This window comes from Trachurus trachurus (genome assembly GCF_905171665.1).
Source record: "Trachurus trachurus genome assembly, chromosome: 16".
Taxonomy (NCBI): domain Eukaryota; kingdom Metazoa; phylum Chordata; class Actinopteri; order Carangiformes; family Carangidae; genus Trachurus; species Trachurus trachurus.
The window spans coordinates 12,984,084-13,001,387 of NC_139902.1; the positions used below are offsets into that span (position 1 = coordinate 12,984,084).

A 17,304-nucleotide genomic window follows, 5' to 3' on the forward strand; every position below is an offset into this window, starting at 1 on the left:
CCTCAACAGTGCATCGTGATTGGCTCAAATCCTCTGACGTCTCATGTATCTAAGATGCCCATTGGTCAGTTGCGCTAGGTTAAACTGGGGATCGTATTTTTGTTCCTGTGTCAACGAAAAGAAGAAAAGAAGAGCAGCCAGTGAGACCAGGATAAGTTGTCATCAAAAGATAGTTTTTATCCTCCAACATTAACGGAAAGCTCTCTTCTTACCTGACAGTTGCCAGGCAGCCGACACCTTAGCAGAACTCATTTTAAAGATGGTAAGTCGCACAGGCGAACTCACTGCTAACGGCTAGCGGCGGTAGCGGCTAGCTTCATACGATGTTTATCCGTCGTCAGCCGTCGAGATTTTAATTTGGATTGTGTCTATTTGCTGGAGTCTCTGGCGTTAACGAACAGCCCGTCTCTATATTTTCTCAATCTAACAACTGAATTTAATACAACAATGACTGTATCACTAGTTTCAAATAAACACCGGACATCTTTAACATTCACGTTATCTGATCGAGGCTAGGCTAGTAACGCTAAAGCTAACGTAAAGTTACATTTGGATAGACGTTACATTTACCTCACAGTTACAGCGATGTTAACCGGCTTTTGTGGTCGTGTCAAAGCCAGAGAAGACCACAGTAACCGAGTTAAGTTAAATTTGTCCGACTTATTTGAGGATACGTGCGGGTTGTAAGAACCGGCGTCAGAGAGGTGAAAGTTTGTATCATTATGAAAATGTAATGAACAGAATCAGAGAGAGAGAGAGGGTCTCAGGCTGACTGGGCCTGTACCTTGTGCTGAATGGATCTAATCATTGATTTTTGGTATTTAATCAGTGTATTTGATACATATTTTTCATATCATTTTGAGTGGTCACATGGGTTTATTTGAATGTAGTAGAGTAAACTGGTAATCGCACAATGCTGTTGATTATCATAATACTGAAACCAGTATTCATTGTTTTACAGCTGGCTACTTGCTGGCATGGTGTATACACGTGTGTTTAAAAAAATCAACAAATGGTTTGTTAAAGGACTTGTTTTAACTAAATAAAGTTGTTACAGGCCATTATCAATACTTGAGCTTCTAGTAAGGATGCCAATCGACTAGAACATTGAATCACAATTCATAGTTTGATCATAGTTAAGGTAATCATGATTAATCACAAATTAATTGCACATTTTTATTCGTCAGAGTGTATCTTAAAGCAATATTGTGTTCAATGGTGGACAAATATGCTTTCAAATGTAACTTTGTTATTAACCAGAAATAATGACAAATACTATCCAGAAACCCTCAAAAGCACTGCATGTGGCATTACAATATATGCTCAAATAATATGAGGGTGCCATCTTATGTGATAACTGTGACAGAGACAGTTTAGCTTGTAGCTACGAGCTGGTTCATTTCTGGCAACTGATTCTAATCAAACTCAAAAAAATGATGGTGTGAAAAGGAATTGTTATCTCGTTAACTATGACAGCCATTGTTTATAGACATTAAGGAGTATTTAACCATTTTTTGTCTGTCAAAGTGGACTTCATTACCTTTTTCATCCCCAGCTTGACCATTTCTCCCAGCATTATGAGCATGGTCCTAGTGGTTGGATTTTCCTGCAAATATAGTAGGTCTGCTTTTGTACATATGCATAACCTGAGTTGACTAAACCATCTTTATGTTCCTCACCAGAACTCCAATGTGGAGAATTTGCCCCCTCATGTTCTTCGCTTGGTCTACAAAGAGGTTTCAGCTTTAGCAGCAGACCCGCCTGAGGGTATCAAGATTTATCCCAGTGACGAAGACATAACTGAACTGCACACAGCCATTGAAGGACCAGGTAAGGATTGCATAGAGATGTGCCCTCTGCTTTATGTTTCATTTTTAAGATTCGGGAGTGTTTCATCAGTGTGTTTTACATCATCTCTGTATTGGTTTGGATCTGACCGTGAGGCAGCGTATTGCACAAAATCTCATTATCCATAAAACAATAGAGACCTTGGCCGAATTGAATTACTAAAATGTTAATACAGACATGCAAAGTATCCGGTAACAATCACATGATGCTTGAACAGGCCATATAAAGTGCATTCTGGCAGATAATTGTAAGACGTTGCAATTTACCAATGTTCCCTAAACATTTCACATTTCACATTCAGGCTATCTAGATGCTAGCCAGCTGGCTGCGTACAAAGATCCCCCTAGTCCCCTCTGCTACTGAATTTAGTGTAGTTAGAGTGAAATGAGGTGTTCTAATGTGAGATTAACTGAAGTTGAAAGCAAGTAAGTTTCATGTACCTGGATGGGCTGACCCAGTAAGCAGTGGTCATACTTGCAGCTGCCCCACCACATCACATTCAGTTAACCAGCTTCATACTGCCATACTCGGCAGTGAAGGGAGATTTCACTTGATGACCAAACTAATATTACCACCCTAAGGTAATATCAACTCTTGCCTGTTAACCTCTCTTATGTCGGCAAACATGTGACTGCCGCAGTGCCGTCTGCTCCACTATGATGAGGTAGTTAGTTGGTGGTCCGCTGTTCAAACTTAATACTTGATTTTTGCATCATTCTTTTACTCATCAGGCTAAAACCACCATAAGATGTGCATTATGTTTTTCACAGCACAATATTATCTTTTCCACTGATCCTAGAAATTATTATTACAGTATTGTACTTTATTAATGGGGTGTCGTTAATCATGCGAGACACGTAACCCACTTGTACCACACAGCCAGTCCATGGCATGTTGTCGCTTTGAGCTTTCATTTCTTGTTATTATTAAGTGGGCCTTGAAGGGCCTGCCACTTGTTTGACTTATTGTGCACTGATGTTTGTACTGGTATCTGGTATTTACAAACAAAATACAGCCAGAGTCGTCATATTGCTGTCCTCAGTCCAAGGACAGTGTACTGTATACTACTGGCTGTTGCAGATAATGGATTCACGCTTTTCAATAGGTCACGTGTTCATTAAAATGTGTGTTTTAAATTTCATTAGAACCAAAATGTTTAAGTCAAGGAGTTTGAACTCATGATCTATATGACTGACATGGAATATTTTTTCTGTTTTTGTTAGTTGACTCAGTTGCCGCTCTGTGACCCTCTTTCTTTTTATGGAGCATGTTTGGCACAGTGAGGACATACTGTTCATGTGATGAATTCTTTATGCTTTGACAGAGGGAACTCCATTTGCTGGTGGCATTTTCCGAATGCGCTTGGTCCTTGGGAAGGACTTCCCTGCGGTTCCACCCAAGGGGTATTTCCTGACCAAGATTTTTCACCCCAACGTGGGCCACAAAGGAGAGATCTGTGTCAACGTGTTGAAGAGGGACTGGAAGGCAGAGCTCGGCCTCAGACATGTCTTACTTGTAAGATGAACTATCAGTGTTTGTTATTCTGAGTATTGATTTTTGGCACTTTTCCACTAGCGCGGTACGGCACGGCACGGCTTTTTTGCTTTTCCACTAGCCCCTAGTACCTGGTACCAGGTGCTATTTTAGTACCGCCTCAGCCCTGGTTCCAAGCGAGCCGAAGCGATACTAAAACGTGATGTCAGCCGACTGCCTTCCATTGATTGGGCAGAGCGTTGTCACTGGAAGAGTTGCGAGCGCGACGTCCGACATGAGAATCAAACCCGGAAATTTAAAAAACACAGCGGTAACAGCGACCACTGATCTGTACCGAGACTGTTGTTATTCCTTCACCCCAGTTAAATGACTACTGTGTGGAAAACCACGCTGTGGTCCGTAATCGAGGTGCAGACGAATGAGTTTGGAGCTGATGAGAGGATCGAAAAAAGAGGACAATGCGGCCCTGTGACGACCCCACTGAGGAGGAACTAGAGAACTCAGCTGTAATAGAAAAGCACCTTTACCGAGCCGTGCCGTGCCGTGCCGTGACTGTGTAGTGGAAAGCGCCATTTGTTGCCTCTACTATCTTCTTTTTTTTTTTGTTACATCTGCTTCTCCTTTATATCCCTGCAGACTATCAAGTGTCTTCTCATCCATCCGAACCCCGAGTCTGCTTTGAACGAAGAGGCCGGGCGTTTGCTGTTAGAGGACTATGCAGAATATGAGTCCCGTGCTCGTCTGCTCACAGAGATCCACGCCATGGGCGGGCCCGGCGGGACCTCTGGGGCTCCTCAGGACCCTAACGACGGCCCACAGCCAAAGAAGCACGCAGGTGACCCCACGAAGAGAGCGGGACCCAGCGCGGCAGCTGTGCCTGCAGCTCTGGGTAACGGCGCTAGTGGAGCCAGTACCACCACCAGCAATAGCAACAGTAGTAGTAGCAGTAATAATGTAGCAGGGAAAAAGAAAGCAGATAAAAAGCGTGCATTGAGGCGACTTTAATACCTCAGCAAAATTTTCAGTGTGTTTGTAATGTGTGTGTGTGCGTGTGTGTGTGTGTGCGTGCGCGGAAGAGTGTGTAAATATAAATATTGAAGTGTGCTGACAATGTTTTTGTTCCCTTTTTTTCCTGACTTTCTACCACCAATCCAGACTACCCACTTTGTACTCATACCTTACCGTTTGCTTTGCCACCAGCTGGCATATCACGTTTGTTAACTGTTTCCATACCTTCACGACACGATGAAAACTATTTTTCCCTCTTTTTAAATGAACAAAAACACTTTAACTACGGAAATCATGCCATCATTTGTATTTTTTCCCTGGGCCGTCTTCAGAATGAATGACACAGAATGGTTTTTCCCTGTGTAAAACATGGCCTCTATTGTCTGTCCTTTAATGAAGCATAACCTCAGTCTTGATAGCAGCTCCTTCTGAAGGGTTTCTTGGTCAATTCTGCTGTGATGGTACCGTGTACTGCTCAGCCAGGGCTCACTCTTGAGTCTACACCAAGATGTTGCTTTAATTAAAAGTCAGGTTTTCAATTTGAGCGCAAAGGAAAACAATTGTAGAAGTTGCTTAGCCATTATGCAAGAAGTCACAATTGGGAGAGAAATGTTGTTTATGTCACCCACGAAATAGTAACATCTTTTTAAAGTGTACTTTTCATTACTGTGAACTGAATTCAAAGGTATGGCCAGAGTTTACAGCAGAGTAGAAAGTCTGTTGTGTTCTTCATAGTCTCCACCCCCTTCAGTTTCTTTTTTAAATTTCTCAAAAATTGTTTCACTGTCCAGTATTTTCAAAGGATGTTTATAATTGACATGTCCATATTCAGCTGTCTTGTGGTTGTGTGTGAAGACATAGATCAGTGACTGTATGGGAACAGGGTAGGTTGCCAGACAACTTTTATTTAAAAAATAAATAAATAAATGAAAGAAAAAAAAATCTATTCTCTGTATTAAGCATACAGTGATGTGACTTGCTTAAACTACCCTTACCTCCCTACAAAGCAGTATGTGCTCTTAAATACCCAGCTCTCCGACCAGCCATGTGGGTACCAGAGAAGACATCAGTAGGAAAAAAAAAACCTCCACGTTTGATAGAAATTGTCTCCCCACCCGTTGCACTCGCAGGGTTTCCTGGGCTCGTTTTCTCTCTGTTCTAAAATGCACGCGGGGCCTACATTTCCCAAGGAAACACACTGAAGCGCTGTCTTAATGTGGATGGAAAAGGTGCCTTTGAAACTCCTGTTAATGTGCAGACTGTTGGCTGGATATTTTGTGTCCATTTTAAATTATTTAAATAAATAAAACATTGAAATATGAGAAGTGAAATGGAAAAATGAGTCATATTTGCTCTTTTATTTGGTGTTGCTTTGCATGCACAATTGTTTGTGAGAAATAGAAATTGAACTTATGCAATGCTAAATGCGAGTGTATTGGTGTAACCATGGAGAGTGGCTACTAAGATGAAGATTTTGCTGCTCAGTTACGTATAATAGCGCTTCATTTTGTTTATAGTGGTCTCCTGTTCTGCAGTGATGGAATAACCATTATGAGGAAACCAGTAATTGCATCCACCCCAGCAAACCAGTGAGTGAAAAGTGCACCCGGTAGAGCGTCATCGGACCATCTAATGAAGGGCTCCACTGGCCTCTGCTGCAGACATGCAGCAGCCCACCCACCTGAGTAGAAATAGCAGCTTGTCATGCAGGTAATTATCAGGCCCTTCTTAGACACCTGGGCTTCCTCAGAGCCCTTTACACCTTCCTCAAGACCCATTTTGGAAGTGCTTACCTCCTCCACCTGGTATCCGCTGTTCAATTCAAGTCACCCTAAAAAAAAAAAAAACAGTTTGCGATTCTAAATAATATTCTGTATCTTTGGGTTGATGGGTATTCTGGGTCAGGTGTAAAGGAGGGGGGGGGGGCATGCTGGTTTCCTTGTGTCACATTCAGTGTAATGGTGCTAATTGTGATTCATCCTGCAGGCCTAATGTGTTATCACAGATTGCTCTTGTATGTAGCACAATAATACCAGCCCCGAATTTTAACTGGTAAAAAAAAAAAGCCTCTAAATCAATTCATGTGCAGAAGATCGTGAGGATGCAGTTACTGTAATGTGACAGTGGACTGAAGCCAAACAGGAGCCAACCCCCCCCTCCTCCAAACTCCCCTCCTCCTGCCCCCTTAAACTTAAAAGAAATGCCTGGATTGCCAATGAATGTAGGTCTGGCTCTAATTGACAGTTTCGCTCACGCTCCAGTGTTAAAGCTTTTGCACCCCCCCCCTCCCCGTTTTCATCGCTTTCATAATTGCCACCAACATAATGACACAGTTGCTGTGGCAACCGTGTCTCTCTGTGTCTCTCTTTTTTCTCTCTCTCTCACAAAAAAAAAAAAAAAACACGCGCGCGCTCGCGCACACTTTGGATCTCGGCGATCTTGCGTTGAATTTACCGGTGGCTGTAATTTCACAGGCTTTTCTCTTCTCAGTCCACTGTTTTACTTTTTAGATTTTATTTTGAAAGGAATAGAGGCTAAAATCCCCCCTTGCAGACCCTTTGTGGCACGCGAGCCCCCCCGCCCTCCCCGGCTCATTCAGTTACTGATGGAAATGAAACGCAGGTGAACACAGATGAACGCCACCAGTTGAATGGGCCTAATGACCAGCAGCGCGGAGCTGAGAGTCTCATCAGTACCAGTCTGAGCGACCAATCACAGCGCTGCCCCACCGACGGACCTCCGTGAGGCCAGTCGCAGTCAGGCGGTGTGAACCTATCTGGTTTGGGGGGGAAATGAAGGGAACCAGCCTCGGTTAGTTGTAGAAGGAGAAAAGTTAAGATTTGCGGGATTTCCTCTCCCAGTTTTCCCCGTTTTAGAGATTTTGCGCATCTGGATCACCAGGACAGTTCACACTGTAACTTGTGCCGTAGTAGCCTACAGCAGACGGAATTTTCCGATGTGTAGTTGAATCGCCTTGTCACATCCGAAAATCTCAGAACATCTCGTTGGGCACTGACTCCCTCTCTCTCTCTCCCTCTCTCCCTCTCTCTGTGTCTCTCTCCCTTTCTCACTCACTCTCTCACTCTTGCTGCTCGCGCTTTTCCCCCTCTTTTCTGCCGTGATAATGGATTACCAATAGCCGGATGGAGACGCATCAAGAGCAATTGAGATCCGCAGCACTTGTTAAAAAGAACATTTATTAAAAGAGAAGAACAGAAAACAGACAGGTGGCAGATCCAGCAACAGTTCAAGCTGTCCTGATCATCTCCTGCTTCAATAACATGCTGCCAGCCGAGATGCGCTGAGATACAGTGCGCAGGCTCTTTCCCGAGCGCTGTTCTCCAGCATCAAACCCCAGAGCAACGCACAGGTAAGACACGACATTATGCACCTTTTACTAATGCAAAGGCAATTAGCGAAATGCTGGCAAAGCTGGTTTTATGCGTTCACTGCGTGTTTGTGCGCGTATGAAAAAATGAGTTTGGCATTTGTTTAGACGCATCAGTTGTGCTGGAGGCTGTCAGACAAAACATTTGGATGAAAGCTGCGCCACAGAAAAACATCTCCACTCAGGCTTCACGCCGGGCAGACATGTTTTTCATCACTTCAACACTTTATTCGTCAAATGCGACATGATTTTAAATGCTGATATTAAGACCTCTGATCACACACACACACACACACACACACACACACACACACACACACACACACACACACACACACACACACACACACACACACACACACACACACACACACACACAGAGAGATACATCCAGCCGGACTACGCACACGCGCGCGCGCACACACACACACACACACACACACATAGGCTACACATTCTCGCACGCACATAGACACACCGGCACGGATACACCCACGCACTCTTAGCCTACTGATACATGCAAGTCATGTCCATAACCCGCATGCTTGTTCACTGCAAGTTGCAACTTAGTAACCTAATAAAGGGTGGACTACAGTCTGAGGAGTCCGTGTCCAAACCACTCGCCTGATGCAAAGTCATTGCGCAGCTCCTATTTTACCAAAGCAAACCGCTGTTCCGCTGCTTTCACTCTAATTGAATGTCTTTTGCATCAACATCCATTCGGGTTGGTTTCTTTCGCAGTCACCCGTTCACACTATAGTGCGGTTTGCTAAAGGGGAAAAAAAGAGGCCATTTTGTTTCATTTCCAACAAACACCTGTTGAAATTGTTGCATACCCTGCCTCTGCACGGCTTGACGGCAACCTGCACCCAAAGTGAAAAAAATCAGGGGGGGCTGCTTGCTTTCTCTCTCTCATGCAATTTGCTTTGCAGGAATCTGCTGGAACCATTTGTCCTCTCTCCAGTGGCCATGTAACTCAGGGATGCATCTTCACAGCTGTCAATGTGTGCCCTTCACCCTTTGCTTCCCATCCTCGCTCACTCACTTATACTGCATTGCTTCAGCAGCACAGTATAGAGAGATGTACCTACATGACAGGAATGACTGCTGCTTTTGCATGTTGAATCGCTTCTACTGGAAATATGTAATGGTTAGACTTTAGGGGCTTTGGGGAAGGGGGGGGGGGGGGGGGGGTATCAATAATATTTTCCTTTTGGTGTGAATTTGAAACCGCATTCAGCTGTTAATTGCACGTTTATGAAGGAGTGAGTGGTTTGGATATCTGGCCAGAAAATCCTCATGAAGTGAGTGGAGTTAAAATAAAATAAAATAAATAAAATAAAATTTGCATTGGAAGTTGAGCTTGCTCTGGCAGATGACAGTGCAAGGCATCAGTGTCATCTCGTCGGGCAAGAGACAGGCAGATGTGACTTTGAAATCTGGTTTTGGTTAACGGGTGTAGATTGGATTCTGCCTCCCTTCTCTTTCACTGCCGCTTTCACTCACACACAGACAGCGCTGCAGTGCTATTCTGAGAGAGTTAGCTGCCTCAACCCACGCACAGAATCTGAGAAAGAGAGAAAAGGCAGAACGAGGGAGAAAGAGGAGAAGGAGGGAGCAAGAGGAATAAAAGAGAGGCAGGGACTGACTACAAGGAGGTTTAAAGAATGCCTTCTATAGTCCCCCATATGCACACACACATGTACGCACACAAAAAAAAGCCTTTGTACAGTTTCAAATTCTTCCCCTCAAACTGCTCTAAAAGGAGCTGATTTGCAGTCTCGATTAGCACTCTTCTTCTTGTGTGTGTGGCGTGGACTGTGTTTGCAGATCTGTTTGGTGGAGCTGTTTGTGTGATGTGCTATGTTGTATTGGTAAGTGCTGGGAGAAATGTACTTGATTCAGTGCCACCCACACACCGCCCTCCCACTCATGGTCGTCTCTGCATCTATACCTCTGGCTCTTCCCGCTCGCCACAATCTCTTTGCTCATTTAAATCCCTACCCTGCATTTATCCCTCTGCTCTCTTTCTCCCTTTCTCCATCATTGGCTTTTCAGGAGCGTGTTCCTCCTGCAGCCAAACAGGCACACTAACACACACACACACGCACACACACACACACACACACACACACACACACACACACACACACACAGATAATGCAATTAATAAAAAATGACCCGATCTTCTTTGCACACGTATTCAAAATGTGTGTGCACCCCAAGTGTAAATAAGTGAGGGGAAGAGGTCACAGAGCTCCTTTCTAACCATGTCTCTTGTTTGTGTTACAGTGCAACGCTCAGCCAACACAGTCCGGGTTTGATCGTCGACATGTAAAACTCAAGACAATTCTGGAAATCAAGCAGAACGCTTTAGAGTCAAGGAGAGGGAAAAAAAAAAAAACAGTGCCGGAGAGCTCTTTTGGAACAATAGTCAGTGGGAGAACGGCTGCTTTGTGTCTCTCGTTTTTCCTCCACTGAACTCTCCTCCGAAGGTTAGAGGAGCATGTAACTGAAACAAGTGGAGCCCTCGGTGATTTCAGCATTCTGTCTCCCCCATCTGTGCCTACATTCTCTGCTACAGATAGGGACGTTTTGATAATTACATATAATTATAATTTCTGTGGGAGACAGATCTGCCTCTGTCTATTATTGCCAACACCTCCAACACAATAACTTCACACATTTACATATTTCTCAACAAAAGTGATATTCTTTGAACCTCGGAGACAAATCAGGAATAATTTTACTTAGAGAGAAGTGTCACATGGAGAAGAGATGTGCCATTCAGTTCATATCTAATGAGTTATTTGTGCCTAAAAGCTGAATGCACAGTATTTGAAATCCACAACATTTTTGCCTCATTTTGCAGTATGTCTCACATGCTGGGAGTTGTTTATTTGGTTTATGCTTACTCCTGATTTTCAGTTGTTACAGTCTTCTAGCACTTAAGCTGAGCCTGCCTCATTATCACCCCCATCCCAATCACAGTAACAGTCCGTGTCAGGCAAGAACTGATGCACATTAATCCCACCATAGAAGAGATTGAGATAAAGCACACGGTGTATCTACAGATGTGCCTAGGACAAGTTAACATGGAGATAAGTCCCTGCTCCAGACAAACTAGGCACCGTTAATGAACAGTCCTTATCGGTGCAAGGCTTTTATTTCTATCTGAGAGTTTACAATGCCAAAAAGCACCAAATACAGGACAAAAGTTATAGATTTCATACATTTCTCCAGAAAAGAATTGCTTACAGCTTAAATAAGTGCCAAATCTGAATGTATGTCTCGCCAGACTGGAAGAGTCATCCAGGAATGAACAAAACAGACTAAACTGTTTACATTTGACACATAGCACTGGCCATAGACTAATGTTTAAGTGCCACGACCAGCACAGGAATGTATTGGACTGCCATATTTTATTAAAAAATAGTTGCCATTAATTTCTACTGGGCTTTGTGCTTATGAAAAATTATTCCACCCAGCAGTACGCGAGACACACACAGTCTTTTGTTCAGTGGGACATGTAGAATAAGATAGCACGGACTAAAAGCATGAAGATTGTTGTTCTCAATTTGTCCTTTTTACAAAGTTGCATCCATTTTAATGTTGTAGACTTGAGAGGTGGTTTTGGAGGGCAAACGATGAAGTCATTACACATTCAGAGTTCCTTTTTAGCAGTAAATTAATTTTTTTTATTCCATTAACCATAATGAAACCTACAAACTGATTTTGAGAGTTTTCATTTTTATTGTCTCCAGCCTGCTCTGTTATTACATCATATTAATAAATACATAATACCCAGTCTCTGACGACACCAAAAACTGGTTTCAAAATTTATCATCCAACATTAGTGAATGAAACGACTGAAACATCAGCAATATTCAGTAGGTTGTACATGCTTCTTGACTATTTCACATGCTGATTTAGTGGGTTAAACTGCAAAAGCGGATACAGCGTTGTAACTGCATTGACTCAACAACAGAAAATAGATCTCTTAGTCATGTAAAAATGACGCCCACCACCAATCTCAGAGTCCTCGCTGTCTCCCTACTATCCCTCCTTACTGCCCCATTTACCACTTTTGCGGAGACCTCTCCGTCCCCCCCTCCTCAACACCTAGACCCCTCAGGGAGGCCGTTCACGGAGGAGCCCCAAACTGACCCCAGCGCCTCGCTCCTGCTCCTTGCCATCCAGGCTAATAACAGGCCAGCTGCTCTCCAAGGCAGGCCCAAAACCCCAGATAAACTTCCAGAGACTTCAGAGGGGGTTCTGGAGGCACCTCCGAGACCCCTGCCCCAGGTTATGTTCCCCAAGAATGTGACTTCAGCAGAGGCCCTCGCTCCTCCCTTAGGCGCAGCCCAGGTAGCGCCCATTCCACCACGACTGATAGATATATGGATGGATGTATGTCGGGGGTATTATGACGTAATGGGACACTTTGACAACGCTTTCAACTGCTCCAAGGACACGTTCGTCTTCTGCTGTGGAACCTGCCACTATCGCTTCTGCTGTCCAGACCGTAATCGGCAACTGGACCAGGAAAGCTGTAAAAACTATGACTCTCCTGACTGGGCCAAGCCACAGACAGATGCCATGGTGATACCAGAAGAATTAGGTAATGACCCAGACTTTGATCCACTGAAGGTGCAGAGCCATAACACTGGCTTCGTCATTGGTGGTGTAGTTGTGTTCATGGTGGCCGTCGCTGTGGGCATCAAGGTGGTCTTCAACAAGGTGCAACAGGAGGCCAATCAAAGGGACCTCAATATGCCCAGGTGAGCTTAAGACAAATTTTCCTTTCGTCACGTCTCACGGCTGGATTTGTTTCTTTATCCCATATATGAATGCTGTAATGAAATTAGGTTTTCAGGACTCCATAAATGGCCTAGATTCATCATTCTGGGCTTGGAATAATATTGTTAGTCATCAGCTGAAACATATTTGATCTTCATTGAGTGGCTGCTGCAGAACTCATAGTTGTTTTGATTTCCTCTGGGCTTTTTATCTAATTTAAGACTCATAATCTCAGCATTAGATATGTGCATTTTGATTTTTGTACAGGTTACATTTTTCAGTCTTTGGCAAGTAGTGGGGGGTGATGGTAGTATATAATGATATGATGATAGTGGACCAGTGTTTATTGGTGGCTTGTCCCTTTAAGAAGAGGCCAATAATTGCTCTTTCATCTTTACATTTTCATGAAGAGTTAAATAAGATACCTTGTGAACAATATTTATATTGACTATATAGAAAAATTCTAATCAAAAAAGAGTGATGCACCTACTGTATATATAAGCTTCTCTGTATAACATAGTTTTATAGAATGTGATGTGAAGTTGCAACTATTACCGTCATGTTTAATGTTAGATTTCCTCTTTGGTTGTGTTTGAGAAGCAGAAAGGATTTCTCTGAGACAAGAATGCCTATTTGTTACAAGTACTGTATTATAATCACACTTTTAGGCAACTCACAAATAGAGAAAATGCTGCTGACAGATTGAAATCTGCAGACAACTATGCTAAAAACTCATAAACCTCCTACCTTTTATATGTCGATATAAACAATTTTACTCTCTTGAGACTCCTGTAGTTATGACCAAAGTTGAAATTGGCATAAGACAAAACACTTAAAGGGGATATATTGTTACATACTGTGAGTTTAAGGAGTATCAGACCATACATACATGTTTTCACAATGTAATGATGCATATAGATATAGGACTTATACCACCACATGTTTATTGTATCATTAGAGCCCTGGTTGACATGCTGCGGCACCAGTCAAGCCCGGTCCAGCAGGATGAGAGAAACAACAGCGTGGCTCTGACTGTCGGGGACGGACAGGGGACACTGGGGAGAGCTCCAAAAAATCTCTACGCCCCAGGACTGCCCAGCAAGGACAACAGATGTGAGGGTTTAGGGCTGTTGCAGCGTTAGTGAATAGCATAATCAGAGCTTTTGTAACCGCATTCTCTGTATGTGTTTGTAAATTGTGTGAGCGAGTGTGTGTGAGCGATAGCGTGTCCCACCATCAAGATTGCCAATATTTAAAAGACAGGAAACATAAGAATCCTCAATGGAGGTGTGTAGAAAAAAACATCTTTAGCTGTAGTGTGTCTCTGTATTGACTGTGATATACCTCCTTGTGTTGTTCTATTAAATCTGCACTCCAAATTTCAAGTAGTTAAATGCACAAGCATCTGGACATAAGTGCTTATAAAATATGTGAAGATAATTGATGAGGATAGCTATATGTGCATAGACGCCTTGATCTTTTCATGCAAAAATGCCACTGTGCTTGAAACTGCCTGACATCCATTTTGTGAGCTGATTACCTTATGTTCTTCTGACTTACAGTGGGCAATTTGCAACACAATTTCATCCACTCATCAGGCTCCAGCCCCAAACACACCGCAACTATCGGTAAGGCAGCTGCTGAAAGCCAGGCTCCTATGTAAATTACATGTAATCACCACGATGCTTCATTTACTTCATTCAGTTTCGTTTTAAGCTCAAAAGTAGACCCTTTCATCCCAACAATAATAATGACTATCATAGCCGTGGTTGCTTTTGTTAGCGTTGAAAACAAGTTAAAATCTGTCTGTTCCAGTGAATGTTAGCAGATTCACATGCTGCTACGTGCAGCGCGCTATATCCAGAGGAGCAAATCTCATTTAACACACAGTCGTTTTCTCCCTGTGGTCTCTGTAGAACGCACCCCTCGAATGAACAATGCTCAGCTGGCAGCTGGAGGCACCCTGCTCTCCAGTAAACACAACAACACCAAATCCCAGCCTGCCTTCCACCACTCCCTGCACAACCTGGCTCAGCTGCCTCCCTCCTATGAGAGCGCCACCAAGCCCGAGCTCAACAGATACTCCTCACTCAAACGACTCGGTGAGTACCTTCATTTTTCGAGACCAGCTCGTCTGCCCCTCACTCGCCTAACAGTCTGGTTTGTGCAGCTGTTTCATGAGTGCTGAAGCACGGTGACACTCTTGACACCATGGCATAAAGCGCAGGATTCGTCATTATGTGCTGCTTCTATTCCCAGTGGTGATAAACAATTCAGAGAAATTTTGTTTGGCTTTCAGAGAAAGGTCTTGATGAGTACTCGTCTGGTTACTGCACCACCAAGCGTCGGCCTCACACAGCCCAGCCGGCCCTCCAGTCCTCTCAGCACCACCTCCACTGGGGTGGAGACTACACCCTCAGTGGGAGAGGAACCCTCCCCAGGCACGCAGTTCGTCCCTGGATCCCGCCGCCGCCTTCTGGCATGCCTGCCTCACCCACCCCCAATCCTTACCCTCTGGATCCCCCGGAGCCCCAGTACACCAATTACGACACTCTCTCCAAGCCGCGGAAAGTCAAGTCCACTGACCAGCTGCTCAACATGGGTGATGTCCCTGGCAACACGGGGACTCTGTCCAGGATGTCCAAGAACCAGCAACACCAGTACTACAAAGCCATGGCTGCCTCCAATAAGAACTCCAACACGCAGACCCTCACCCGCAAGGACCGGGCCCAGGACAGGCAGGAGAGACGGCAGGAGGAGCGGCTGCTCATGTCACCAGACCATTTGGAGGACAGGATGGGGGTCAGCGGTATGGGCGTTGTAGATCCATACGCCCACACGGGAGGGCATGTCCCCACGCTGCCTCGCCAGCAGAAGGCCCAGTCCCAGCAGAACGTCTGCGCCACGCCCTCTCTTGACCGGCACCATATGATCAAGATGAACTCTCACCCAACGTCTGGACGAGAGCAGGAGAGAGGCACGGCCATGACGGGGCACATGAGCGGGGGCATGGGTTGGGCGGGAGAGATGCCCGGGGCCGGGGTAGTCATGGGAACGGGAACACTAGGGGGCCACAGCGCGAGGAGGATGGCTTTTGCAGCGAAAAGGCAGAACACCATTGAGCAGCTACATTTCATACCGGGCGGGGGCGGCGGAGGGTCAGGAGGAAGCGGAGGGGGCAGTCAGGGGATCAGGACGGGGAGTAAAAATGAGGTGACCGTGTGAGGTTTGTGCCTAATGTAGTGTTTAGCCCTCATGTAAGGTACGGGAATAGATCACCCTTCTGCATTTAACTATTAGATATACAACTACAAGAAATACAACTAGAAGTATCAAGTATAGTAACAGTATAACGTGTTTAGGCTATTCAAATTAGTGTTATCTTGTAATTAAATAGCTTAAATATGATTACATAATTAAAAATCTAGGTGGGGAATATCTGTTCCAATTATGTGATAGCCTACATCAGCCATATTTTGTAACAGAATTTGCCATATTGCCATATACAGCGGTGCCATTACTTGTGGAAAGACTGACTGGAAGGGTGAAACAAAACCAACAGAAGTGTCGTTCATAATTTTGTTTTTATATATATATGTTTTTCAAAAAGTACTCAGGAGCCATATTAGATAGGGAACCAGACGATATAAATATATATAAAAAAAACAAATAAAAGAAAAGGTCGAGGAAGAAGAGGACTGTGGAATATCGTATCACAGAATTTCAAAGAGAATTGAGCCAACTACCTGCTGGACTGTCAACCCGCTCAGCCCTAGCCATCAATGATTTATGAGACTGAATCTCACGGGTAAAGAGCCCGGTGGACCAGATGAGTCTGGAGGAGCCGTGTGCCTGGTGAGGAATTTTGGAGACTCTGCACTGACCCAACCTCACCCCGACACGGGAGACACAGAACTGCTCTTTGTTGCTTCCTTTGTAAATGAGCGGACAAGGTAGAGGGAGAGGGAGGGGGGGAGTGGTTGGGGGTGGTTGCCGGTTCTGACTAGGACACAGCAGCCTGACACTATTGGCAGCACTCCGCGCCCGATTTAAACTGCGAGCGTACCCACATTACAAATCTGATGCCTGGGTTGCCTAGTTTTCCATGTGACCTTAGATCAAATCCCCAGAGGACCTCACACTCTGATCACTGTTACTCTACAGCAGTGTAAGATGATGTTAGATTACATTATGGGTGAGTTTGCCCTAATGTTCCCAGCTATAGATCAACTTTAACAGCAGTGGGGCTACCAAATATTATAGAGCCATCAGCCACAATAACAAAAAATCTTGACATAAACACACACGAGTCAAGAGATGACAGAACAAAGACGTATGTGTTCTGTTTATCAATAAAAAGTCAACTTACTTTAATGTAGGTCGTGCATAAGGAGCAAAGGGGTTTTTCTACAGAGCACAAATGAATAGACCATGACGCAGAGGTTGCACTTACACAACTGTCCTTCAAAGCCATTTATGGAGATACAAAGAAAATACCACAGAAGAAGCTGGTCTGACAATCACCATTTTATTCTTCTCGCCAGGTGACAGATTATACAAGTCAGTGATGTTTTGTACAGTCAAAGGTTTTGGCTTCAGAGCAAAGTCAAAAACCTCTGGAGTCAGGAGCGAGGGGTGACCCGAGGCCTTCTCCTGCATGGCTATGTATGCCGTAAGAGACTCAGATGGTTAGGAAGCCCTTCCCATCCTCAAGACGAAGACCTTGCTGTATCATAACGCACTCCAGCCAGTATGAGTTAAAAAAA

The 17,304-nt window shown here is 44.3% G+C and overlaps 2 protein-coding genes across 2 annotated transcripts; both read left to right on the forward strand.

Annotated features, from left to right (window-relative positions):
* The first annotated feature begins 85 nt into the window (after positions 1–85).
* On the forward strand, positions 86–5,534 carry ube2s (ubiquitin-conjugating enzyme E2S). The gene is made up of 4 exons (XM_083988831.1): positions 86–262; positions 1,683–1,830; positions 3,173–3,363; positions 3,979–5,534. The coding sequence occupies exons 1-4, from the start codon at positions 260–262 to the stop codon at positions 4,345–4,347; spliced, it is 711 nt and encodes a 236-aa protein (XP_083844957.1). The 5' UTR covers positions 86–259; the 3' UTR covers positions 4,348–5,534.
* A 6,218-nt stretch (positions 5,535–11,752) lies between these two features.
* Positions 11,753–15,763, forward strand: shisa7a (shisa family member 7a; the record flags this gene model as incomplete). The annotated part of the gene is made up of 5 exons (XM_083988939.1): positions 11,753–12,519; positions 13,497–13,651; positions 14,101–14,166; positions 14,455–14,640; positions 14,838–15,763. The coding sequence occupies 5 exons, from the start codon at positions 11,753–11,755 to the stop codon at positions 15,761–15,763; spliced, it is 2,100 nt and encodes a 699-aa protein (XP_083845065.1).
* Between the last annotated feature and the right edge of the window lie 1,541 nt (positions 15,764–17,304).